Genomic DNA, 12,659 nt, shown 5'->3' with positions numbered 1-12,659 from the left:
CAAAACTACTTCACTTTAGCATTACTTGCCATGAGTAGGCTACTAAGCTGCTCATAAAATAGGTAAGTGAAACGAATAGAGTGTGAGCACAATCCCTTGACAGTCACTGGCAGTGTTGCCAAAACCAAGGTACATGAGTTGAAGTGACCCCAATAACGTGATATTTATCCCCTGCAATGCAAATTTTAATGGAGGATCCCTGGCAAAAAACATGTATTTTACCACAAGGAATGTGATCTTTACTGGGGAACCCCTCTCAAAACGTGATTGGGCTAGTTTTGAGTAGCAATTGGGTGGGTTTTGTTGTGAAACCTGGCAACCCTGGTCACAGGTGGTAAACGGTGGAATGTGTATAGGAGAGATGTGAGGCCGAACACTGTTTTTCTCCATTTATTCCTGCAATTGTTACATCCCTATTATGTATCAGTGTTCAAAAACAGATTCCTTCAGAAACAAAACATGTGAATGTTGTAAGTGTATCATTGAATCATTTACTCAACTGATTAGTTCACAAAAAAAACACAGATTCATTCAGGAGTGAATACAAGCCTTTCATTATGAATGAGTCACTGAATCATTCATCCAACCAATTTGTAAAAAAAAAAAAAAAAAGAAAGAAAGAAAAAAAGGAGTAATTCAGGAGCGTCACTACTTTGTGTTTTTCAGATACTTGCAAGAGTTATGCTGTGGCTTTGGAAATATTTTCGTTGATGGAGAAAAAATAGACAAAGTAACCTGTCAATACTGTGTCCAAAACATAATTTGCTAAATATTAATGACTTGTTTATTTGACTGTTTGAAAGTAGGGTCACATTACTGTATGGTTTTAACGTGGTTAACCTGTTAACTGTCACCCCGTCCCGAATATGGGGCGCCTACGTTGACTATACTATATTACAATCAAATCTAATCTAATCTTGACAAACTATATATCATTGGAAAGATCTAAGACTCCCAAATATATATTTTACCAATATTTTTTCAATATTATGAAATATAAATATTATGTTAAATATTATGTAGGAAAAGTAATCGATTAATTTATGACAAGAGTGCACCCTCAAAAATCTACATTACAAATGGAGTTTTGACCTTTGTTTAAAAAAAAGACTTCCTCCTTGCCCTTTTCTCTATCACATTTTAGAAATCATCAGAAGTTATATATCACTTGAAAACATAAAATCTCAAAATTCATCCTTTAAAACCCATTTTAAAATCAGACATTGCATTACCATGTAAATGGCACATCAAAATCATGTTACAAAATGTTTTCAGTCATGAATTTCAAGCCCAGGACCACCTTAAATCCCCAGGGATCACATAGCTATGTTTGGCAGCAAAAGTTGCCTTCTTTTGCAACCTAGAGCCTTATTTCAAGTTCATAGTCCAGTGTTTGCTTGAGATTAAGTGGTTCAGTTTGTGGCATTTTCCAAAGATACTGTGTCTAAGATCACTTTAATGTGGCTGAACTTGGGTGATTCATTAAACCAACAAGACGAGTAAGTGCTCCCTCTGGTGAGATAAAAGCTTCCCATTCAGCTGAGTTGTAGACTTCGGTCCACTTCCGAGACGTATTGTATTTCATTCTCTGTAAATGAGTCCCTATAAATTCCAGCCTGACAAGTTCAACGACTGAGCGCTCCGACTGGACCTCTTAATTTGCTCTCCACTACTGACCATTTTTAAAGATCTCTTTTGTTGCTTTGCGAAGGATTTAACATAAATGGAGGTATCAACACTCCACAATTCAGGGTCAGATTTCAGTTTATGCATGCGGGTGATACTGATAACTTTGAGTTAAAGCGAAGAAAAGATGAAAAAACTGACCCTGTTCAAACTCGAGGTTTGTAGGCAAGTTATACAGTAGTATTTGCAGTAGATTCACACTCGTATTGTTGTTGGTGTTGTTTTTGTCATTTTCTCTAGCTAACCTCAGTGGAAAGGTCACTCCAGTCGGCGCTAATAAACTAATTATCACAGAACACGGCATGAATTCATCATTAGGCTTTGAGGCATTGTGTGTATGAGTTTGGCATGCTTTGGAAAATGGAAATTGCATTAGAAATCCTTTGAAAAGCTTTGCAAATAAATTAAACTTGCATATAAATGAATGCCTCCATCCAGAGTCAGCCAAGGACTTGCACCAAGCCTGTCACTTGGGCATTTTTAGGGAAATAAATTAAATTCAGGATCTCTAAACTCTTATGTGCCAGATTTTATTTTTATTTTGCATTGGACTCATGTCTTCTTTGTTCTTTTTTTTTTTTTGCAGGGTTGGAGAAAGTTGGCAGGGACTCCACTTATGAGCAAGAGGGAAAGGTGCAGTTTGTGATGGATGCGGTGTATGCCATGGCCCACGCGCTGCACCGCATGCATCGGGACCTCTGCTCGGGATATCCAGGACTTTGTCCACGCATGAGCAACATAGATGGCAAGGAGCTGCTGGGATACATCAGAAACGTCAGCTTTAATGGTGAGAAACGTCCTCTATTTTAATACATTATTCTGCTACTCGGTTTAATTGGATTGTTGAAAAGCACACTTGAACCTCAACCCCGATTGTTTAATTAATGTGCATAATTTTTAACAGCCACCTTTGTTCATAATCAGAAATGTTTGTGCTGTAAAATCGAACCACTCCTGTTGTGTATTCAGAAATGTTTCAATTTGAACAAGTTCTTAATCATAACAATTGTACTTTTTGTTTTGATTTTAATGTATTTAGCATTTTTATTATTACTTAAACATTTTATATTAAATGTAAAATAAAGAATAATAAATCATGAAGAAATGTTAACTAAAAAAGTTTAAACAATTTTTGAAAATACCGTTGTTGTGTATACATATTTTTTTTTTTTTTTTTACAATGCCTTTATTTTATTTTCATTTACTTTAATTAACCATTTTTATTGCTTCTTAAAAAGGTTAAGGCATATCAAAATAAAATACAAAATAATAAATTAAAACTTTACATTTCATATTTTAAGAGCCACATATGTTCATCATAAACAAAAATTCTACATTAAAACTGCACAGGCATCATTGTATATTAAAAAAGTTCATTTATTTAAGAAGATATTTAATTGCAATCAGTTCTTAACCATTTATGTTTAGGATAAGGAGTACAAATAAAAAATTAAAAACTGTAGTTAGTGCCTTTCGCACCTCAGGAACCTTTTCATAGTACCAGAACTAATTGTGGAACTGGTACCAGCACAACTGGTACTAACCGTGATGTAAGTAGACACTGATTGGCCAGACGTGTTCGGAAACGCCCTCACCTGCCATGATTTAAAACACCATGTAACATACTGTAAAGAATTGTGTCAACTTATTTCAAGTATGAACAGCGATAAATATACAGATGCTGAAATCCAGGCACTTGTAGCAAATGTAGCACTGCCAGTGGTCGTTGGAGATTCTTAATCCTCCTTTCTGTTCTTTCAATCACTTTACGTATACGTCAACATTCCATGTCCATTATTCTGAAACCCACGAGACACAACAAAAACACAGCTCTGATCACTGCGTCCTCCATCCTCCTGTTGTTAATTTTATTCTTCTTTGTTAACGTTGTTGAACGCCGCGCACAAATGGCTTACGTCGCGTCCTAGTACACACGGTCGGTGCGAATAAAATCCTTTGAATGGTGCTGGGAAATAGTTTGCGCAAAATCGTCCCGGTACATTAGTACTGTACGTTTAGTTCTGGTCCTCTTGATTATCTTTATGATATTTGTTTCCAACTGTTCTTGGTGAATGTCTTTATCTGCCAAAACAAATAAATAAAATAATAAAAAAATGGAGAATCTAGGAGTAATTTAGTTTGTTTTCATACCAGTATAAAGTACAGTTATTTTAATACTACAGTTTCTATTCTGCTGATTTGACAGTTTTCCATGTAGTGTTAATTCTCTTCTCTCGAAATGACTAAATGAACCAGAATCATTCAGTTCCTTGAGATTGACTTCCCTACGATCTCTCTGCGCTCCTCTTCCTCAGTTCTGCATTCTACTACTTCCTGCCTTGCTGAAATGAACTCCTCACCTCGGCTCATCTACACACACTCACACACGTCTCTTTTTGAAGACGATTTATGCTGCTACCGTTTGTTACTTCATGTAGTGGATCAAAAATTCCTTAGCACAGTGTTCCCTTTTCTTGCTAAATCATTTTTGAGTGATCTTCTCCCGAACCACGTCTCTCACAGTTTAAGTGAATTCAGCTTTTCCCTTCTGTTTAACTTCTTTTTAGCCTTTTTCTTTTATGTAGATCAGAGGGATTTCTGCAGTAATGCAAATAGTGACGTGCCCACTTCCTCTGCTTTCTCTTAAAGTCTTGCTCCTTGAACATTTTAAAGCATCTGTGCCAATGTTGTTATATGATGTATGTGCATAATGCAAAGTTTAACAGCATTCACAACTCATTTTATGTCTGTAATATGACACATTTCTGTGTGAAAAGCAATTTTATCCAATCATTGTTATTTGATTGGATTGTGAAAAGTGTCCTTAGAACTGAATGCTTGGCTTATTCCAGGCATGAAAGAATACATTTCCTCAGTTCATTTCGCTGCAAGTGTTTAATGATTCCTACTTTAGATTTTTTTTGCTTCTTTTGATGTGGTTGAGTCATTTGGTCAAACATTTATGCATAATGCTCTATTCTGCTTCATGTAAATTTCAGTGACTAAAAATGAGTAAATAGCTTGGTTTGACCAGTTTCACAGTTGCTTTTGGAAGGGAATTCATTTGTACATTTAATGAAGCTGTAAAGTCTTTGAATTAAAACACCCAGACATTTCACAAACTTTTTAGATGCCATTTCAAAATAACTGGATATATTTTAACCTGTTAATTGTCACCCCGTACCGTATACGGGACGCCTACGTTGACTCCCAAATATATATTTTACCATTATTTTTTGTTAAAAATTATGTAGGAAAAGTAATAGATTAATTTATGACAAGAGTGCACCCCCAGAAATTACAATCCATCATTGGCACCCTCAAGCAAGAGGGTAAGACACAGAAAGAAATTTCTGAGCGAATAGGCTGTTCCCAGAGTGCTGTAGCAAGGCACTTCAGTGGGAAGTCTGTGGGAAGGAAAAAGTGTGGCAAAAAACGCTGCACAACGAGAAGAGGTGTCCGGACCCTGAGGAAGATTGTGGAGGCGTGTGCAGGAAATGGGCTACAGGTGCCGCATTCCCCAGGTCAAGCCACTTTTGAACCAGAAACAGCGGCAGAAGCGCCTGACCTGGGCTACAGAGAAGCAGCACTGGACTTTTGGAAAATTTTTGCATGTGATTCGGAAATCAAGGTGCCGGAGTCTGGAGGAAGCCAAAATACCTAAAGTCCAGTGTCAAGTACCCACAGTCAGTGCCATGTCAGCTGCTGGTGTTGGTCCACTGTGTTTTATCAAGGGCAGGGTCAATGCAGCTAGCTGTCAGGAGAATTTGGAGCACTTCATGCTTCCATCTGCTGAAAAGCTTTATGGAGATGAAGATTTCATTTTTCAGCACGACCTGGCACCTGCTCACAGTGCCAAAACCACTGGTAAATGGTTTACTGACCATGGTATTACTGTGCTCAATTGGCCTGCCAACTCTCCTGACCTGAACCCCATAGAGAATCTGTGGGATATTGTGAAGAGAAAGTTGAGAGACACAAGACCCAACACTCTGGATGAGCTTAAGGCCGCTATCGAAGCATCCTGGGCCTCCATAACACCTCAGCAGTGCCACAGGCTGATTGCCTCCATGGCACGCCGCATTGAAGCAGTCATTTCTGCAAAAGGATTCCCAACCAAGTATTGAGTGCATAACTGAACATAATTATTTGAAGGTTGACTTTTCTTGTATTAAAAACACTTTTCTTTTATTGGTCGGATGAAATATGCTAATTTTTTGAGACAGGCATTTTGGGTTTTCATGAGCTGTATGCCAAAATCATCTGTATTAAAACAATAAAAGACCTGAAATATTTCAGTTGGTGTGCAATGAATCTAAAATATATGAAAGTTTAATTTTTATCATTACATTATGGAAAATAATGAACCTTATCACAATATGATAATTTTTGAGAAGGACCTGTACATATAGCAATATCTGACCTACTGTCTTTCTTTCTTTTGTAAAACTTCATTTTAAGGTGTCCTTGTTACACGTTACATGTACTTACTATTACAAAAACAATTCATTTGGCATAATTGCATGGAAGTAACCCTAAAGAAAAGTTTCATCCTAACCTTAACCATAGGCTCTACCTTCCTTCGTTAATATTTTGAATTGTACTTTTGCATTTTATCTTTCATTTAATTTTGTTGTGCGTTTGTCTTTTTTTTAATGCTTTGTGTAGGTTTTATTTTTATTTTAGTATTTCAACCAGGTTTGATATTCTGAATTATGTTTTTTTTAATAGTTTTAATCATTTGTATTAATATTTAATTATATATAATTTTTATTTCTGTTTTCATTTTAGTTATTTTAGGAATTTGTATTAATATTTTATTATATATCATTTTCATTTTGGTTTTCATTTCAGTTATTTTAGTATTAAAGTGAATATTTAATAACTAAATGTTGCCTTGGCAAATAGCTGAAATAAAATATATTTTTGTTTATTTATTAATATTACTTTTATTTCAAGTAATAAAGATGTTTTTTTATGGTTTTAGTTTTACTTAATGACAATACTCCTGCAAATAACGATATTATTATATCACATTCTGATTAATTCATCAAATTAATCCTGTCGATATTTGCTAAGCAATTATTAGATAATTTAAAGGTATAGGAGGCTTGTGGGAGTTTATATTTAATGCATTATTTAAAAAAAATAAATAAAATAACTGTGCTAAATTACTATATTACATTGGCAGCCAACATTAAAACACTGAAGACTGTGACTGAAAAAACTAGCAGGAAAGATTTGATGACTTCTAGGGTGAAACATGGCCAGTTTGTTCCTCAGCGTAATGAATGTAAAACCGTGTCTTGAAGGGTTTTATGCCTCTGCACAAATAACTGCGTCAGGATGGACATGACCGCTAGCGCATGCTAGTTCGGCTGTGCTCAGTCATGTGACGCTAAACTGTTGATGTTTACATTCAGGCGGACTCATGAGTCAAATGTAATGCAATGTGTAATGTTTAATTTGTTTGATAAAACACATTTCAAATGCTGCTTTTGTGTTTTGCATTCATTAAAATTCAAAACGCTGTGTGTGTTCGTCTCGCATGCGTGAGTGTATTTGTGCATATATGAGCCATCATGCGTGTTCAGGATCATGTGATGCACATCTGACATTTTTCTTGTGTTTTTTCTTGCCTGGACCACTTGATCGAGGCAGTAAGGGATGTTTTTTTCCCTGAGTATGATTTCTAATCAAGTCAATGATAAAAGCAACAGAGTCGAGCTTCAACCCCATAACCTTTATCCCTGAGCTATGACAGCCACTGTAGCCAGCAGGCAATTGCCAAGTCAACTGCAATCAGATGCACTTCAGTGGCTTCATACATATGCTTATTTTTAGATATGTGTGTTAGAGCAGAGCTACAGAATGAACATGTCTGTCACGATCACACCGAATGTCCCAGAGTTATCATGCTGTACGTGTGGTGTGTCTTCACCATACTCCATATAAACAAGTATAATAATATTATTTTTTATTATTCTTTAAAAATTGGAGAAAATATATTTGCCAATTATGTGAAATAAACTTCAATATATATTAAAAAGTTACCTTCATAATATAATTTTATATAATAATTTCTTATTTCATGCTTTTTTGTTTTGTTGTTCATATCTTTTTAATTATTATTATTATTTTACTTCCAATGTTTGTTTGTTTTTTCCATTATTTGCTTTTCCATGTTTTTTTTTTTATAGCTTTTTATTATTTTTCAAATACATGCTGATGTAAAGGTATATAATTAACGAAAATACAGTAAGATAGCATTCAGCATTTAGGAAGCAGAAGAACTCTCTCGAGCTAGTCAGAGCGTCTTAATAGCAAGTGACTGATTATGAAGCTGACCTGGAAAGATTTCATTGTGTTTTCATCTCTATTATCGATTTTCTCAGCAGCTAAGTGAAAACAGATTATTAAGTAGCTGGATAATGGTTGAATAAATGGAGGACAGGGAAAGGACATTGCGATTGTCTGCTGTGAGCATGTCGGCAGCTAATTGTCTTTATAAAGAGCGGAAAAATCAATTCAGGGAGATGAGTTCAATAAACAGTGGATCGTAGGTATCTACAGTGTTTCTTTAAAATGTAATGTTTTATCTCAGTGTTGGAAAAGGGCATCAACACTTCACATCAGACAGCTGAATTAATTGAAGAATTAACCTTTTGACAAGGCATGGACTTCCTTCATTCGTCTGACTCTGCTGTCAAACTCTGGCATGAGATCAAGAATATAATCTTTGGCCTGAACACAGAGCAGACATGTTTTTATGGTGTGTATAGAATTGAAATGATTAACCCGCATGTAAGTTTGCATTAGATATAGAGTTTTCAGGCTTGTGTGTTCTGTCTATTTGCCTTGTCGGTTGTCTTGCATTATAAGCAGCAGCTGTATGAAACTAGATCTGATGTCAAGAGATTGAGTTATAAGAGGACAGATGTGATTCTACAGTATCAGGTCACTAGAAGGCCAGTGGTCTGGAAATTGGTTTCTGCGCTTGGTTCAATTTCTTGGTCCAAGCCCAAGTTTGATTGCACTCTCCTCCTGCTGCACCAGCAGCTCCTTTTTGCATTGCACTTTTGTGTGTTTACACAGTGTGTGTGTGTGTGTGTGTGTGTGTTTGTCTGTGTGTGTGCTCTTGTTTTTGTGACATATCAGGACACAACTCTGTATAATGACATGGGTATGACACAGGTATTACAAGGAGAGGGTAACTTATGAGGACATAACCCATGTCCCCATTTTTCAAAAAACTTATAAATCATACAGAATGAGTTTTTTTGAGAAAGTAAAAATGCACAAAGTTTCCTTTGAGGGTTAGGGTTAGGTGTAGGGTTGGTGAAGAGCGATAGAATATACAGTTTCTACAGTATAAAAACCATTACGCCTATGGGATGAACCCACTTTTCACTTTTCACAAAAACAAACGTGTGTGTGTGTGTTTGTTGTAACATTTGGACTCAACACCAGACTCTGACGATCTCCAGGCCAGGACACCTCAGCCAGATCAGATAAACTTTACGACCTAAACGTACAGTATGTAGAGAGAACATACTTTTATGATATGGATTCGACAGCACCGACACAAACAGTGAGTAACAGTGTTCATTAATGCCTGATCTGTGATCAGTGATTTCTGATGGGTAGCTAATCATTCAAGTTCACACAGACTTTCTTTCTAAATCATTTAATACTGTTTATGCATCAGTGAATCAAGCCAGTGACTAAACGATCAACTTCGCGTTGTTTCTCTTAGTAGCATGAAACAAATCTGTTATTTATATATATGGGGTTCCACATGTAAAACGCATTTCGAATGCAAAGATATCAGCCAATCACAACAGTTGTGGTTTACTCGGAGTCTCACAGCAGACACGCCCCTCAAACAGAGCATTCAAGCCAGGGGGCTAATGTCAGGATCTAAAAATGCTTTTCATTTCTAAATTTTAAATGTAAAAATCATACTAACAATATAAGTACACCTAAGGAAACATTAAAAAGCATTTAAAGAAAAGGAAATAATCAATGTCATGGGACCTTTAAAAGGCATCACTTCAGTGACCTGCCTTTCTTTTTAGTCTCTTCACTCGTTTCTTATCACCTTCCCATCTTCTGGTTGCAGCGCCTGGCAGGCATCGACACAGCTCAGTCTGTGGTACTAAGAGGACGGGGATGCTGATCTAGAACTTGTCTTTCCATTAACCAAGGATTTCAGCTGATGTCTCTTGAGCTCCACACTTTTGTCTTTTCAATTTCCACCTGGGAAGAAACGTCCAATCACCATCGAGTCAAACCATTGTTAGAGCTATCACTTTTCCAACCCAGAAGAACGTGATCGCAAGGCCAAACCTTGAAACCATCAAGACTTTGATCAGTGATTGCATCTGGACACTCGTCCATGACTAAGGCAATGCAAGTAGTGGACAAGTAACTAAAAGATACAGAGGTTTAGTATAAGCTATACATTGCGTTGTAAAATGGCGCTGATGGTTAATTGACTCTTTTCATAACTTCATTGTCTGGTTTTGGAAAAATATCCTTTCTTAAGAGTTAATATAAACTTGCACTGAATGTTTGCTGAACAAACAAATTAGTTGATGGCAATTTCATCCTGCTAAAGTTACTACTGGCAACTGACATATCTGTAAATAATTGTGATTAATCATAATTGTAATTATTTACTGTATATACATTTCCCCTTTGAACTAATTTGCTACATACAGTAGATGAACATATTAGGGGTGTAATGGAACACGTATTCGTGCCAGAAATATTGGATTGGGTCTTGAGGTTCGATAAGCATGTTTACCGTACAAATACACCATTGTTTTAACCACTGCACTAGTAAAACTTAATGGGAAACTTCCAGTTTTATATATTGTTACTTTTTATTAAAATAAATGAAGTATCCTCTTTTTAATTATGTGCATTTATTTTTCAGGAAGTTTTTGCGAAGAAGAGTGATTGCGTTCATCCCTTCCTTTTTACTATTAGTTTTAACGAGAAATAAACATGAATGAACATCTCATCTCATGCCATCTCATGACATGAAAGATGTCGTTTACACAGCTTGTAAACAAAATGTCCCGTAGCATTTCAGTTACCTCAAGCAAATCATCTGTGTCAACAGGTCATTAGTTACCTCGGGCAATGAAAAGAGCATTTTGCTAAATATTAGACTATTTTGCTATCCATTAGATTTTTACTTTACCTGTTGATGTCTTAATTGTGTTTAAATAAATCTTATGAAATAAGTTTAGGCAGACACTCTGCAAATGAATTAATTTCACCAAATAAATAGAAATGTTATAATTTAGAAGTCTCTTTTTTTAAATAATATTTAGAACTTTTATTTAACTTATTTTTTTATAATGAATTTATATTTATATCTTTTTTATTTTATAATACATTTATATACATTATTATTATTATTATTATTATTATTATTATTATTATTATTATTATTATTATTTAACTCGGGTTCTTCATTGCTGTCTCTTTCGCCTCGCTTCATCAGTTGTTCTTCCACATATTCGCCCCCCAGACTTTGGGCAGCTTGTGTGTCTAAAGACCAAGCCTCAGGTAGTTCAAATCACATTCACATAGACCTCTCAGAAGACGGAGAGAACACTCTAATCCAATTCAGTGAACCAGCTCAAGGCTCAGATGTCTTCACTTTGGCCAAAAACGCAGTGCTAGTGGCGGGGCTTTTTACAAATATTGTGACAGTTGGCTGAAGTCCATGCCTGGTTGACGGTATTGATGGTGCACCCTACAGAGATGATCATTCATGCTCTCCACACGACTGAATGCCCTCCTTAGAGCAAAAACTGTCTTATTTACCATTTACTCGGGCTGCATTTCAACGGAATGAGCATTTCAAGCAGTCAACTTCTGTTGATTAGGTTAGCACTTCCTGTAAGAGAGCTGGCAAACACACCACTTGAGCATGAGCTCCATCAAATAGCTATTAGTATGAATCTCCCTCGAGTCCGCGAGGTTGTTGAAGGCGTTTCCCTCACAGGAAATTAACTAAGATGTAGCGGTTGAAAAGTAGCCCACTTCTAACACATGGGAATTGTGTATGTGGCCCTAATAATCAAAGCTGGAACTCCAGGAGTTTTTCTGCAGTTGTCAATTCATCACATATGCTGTTATTATTTCAATTTTTTGATCTTCTGTGCTGAATGCTCATATAAACTCATTTTGTTTGCCTTGGTTCTTTTAAATATGGCACACTTGAGCTGATTCATTGTTGATGCGGAATATAAGCCACGGTGTGTTATAATGAGATACATCTTCAGGCAGGAGTGATTCACTCCACTGCGGATGATATTTGCAATGCATGTACTGTGAAAAGTAATGCCGAGATCAAGTCAAAACTTGTGCCTACATGCCGCGCATAAATTATAGTAGTACGGTTCGTTCTATGCACGTTCCCCCTCCTGTTCGGCTTTCCACAGGCCACTTTGAATTAGCACTGTCTAATTGCGTGTCTTGAGAATGAGGTCTAACCTGTGATTAAACTGAGACTTGGCTTAATCAAAACATCTCGTCCACCCTTTAATCATTTCTTCTGTATTGTCACAGCCTTTGTACGAGTTGTTTGGATGGCACAAGCGAGAGACTGCAATCAAGTAGTTGATTGGAGATTGGTCAGTGTCCTGCATCAAGATGAAGAGGCTTACGCCAACTTTGTTCTGGATTCATGCAATGCACAGATCATTTATTTGAGGGATGGTGTGTGATCCGCCTTCTGTCTGTGGCTCTTTAAAACTGTTATCAACATATTTAGTGTTATATTTCATCATTGTCATTTTCTAAATAACTCTTGCAGTTTTTTTTCCAACTTCTTACACCAGAAATCTTTACTTGTCACACAATTTCTGAAACCTGACATTCAAAACACCAGAATCACACACCAAATCCGCAAAACCATCTTGGTCTTTGACTCAGTTTTCAACTTCATAACA

At 36.3% G+C, this 12,659-nt stretch overlaps 1 protein-coding gene across 1 annotated transcript in view; it reads left to right on the top strand.

Moving 5' to 3' along the window:
* Positions 1–12,659, top strand: part of grm8b (glutamate receptor, metabotropic 8b) — a 137,895-nt gene that overhangs the window by 106,838 nt on the left and 18,398 nt on the right. The window contains exon 7 of the mRNA XM_026202733.1: positions 2,273–2,473. Coding sequence (XP_026058518.1) covers positions 2,273–2,473 — 201 coding nt within the window. The remainder of the gene's footprint in view (positions 1–2,272; positions 2,474–12,659) is intronic.

This window comes from Carassius auratus, chromosome 25, assembly GCF_003368295.1.
Source record: "Carassius auratus strain Wakin chromosome 25, ASM336829v1, whole genome shotgun sequence".
Taxonomy (NCBI): Eukaryota; Metazoa; Chordata; class Actinopteri; order Cypriniformes; family Cyprinidae; genus Carassius; species Carassius auratus.
The sequence above is the reverse complement of the archived record's forward strand: the minus strand, read 5'-3'. Positions and strand labels throughout refer to the sequence as shown.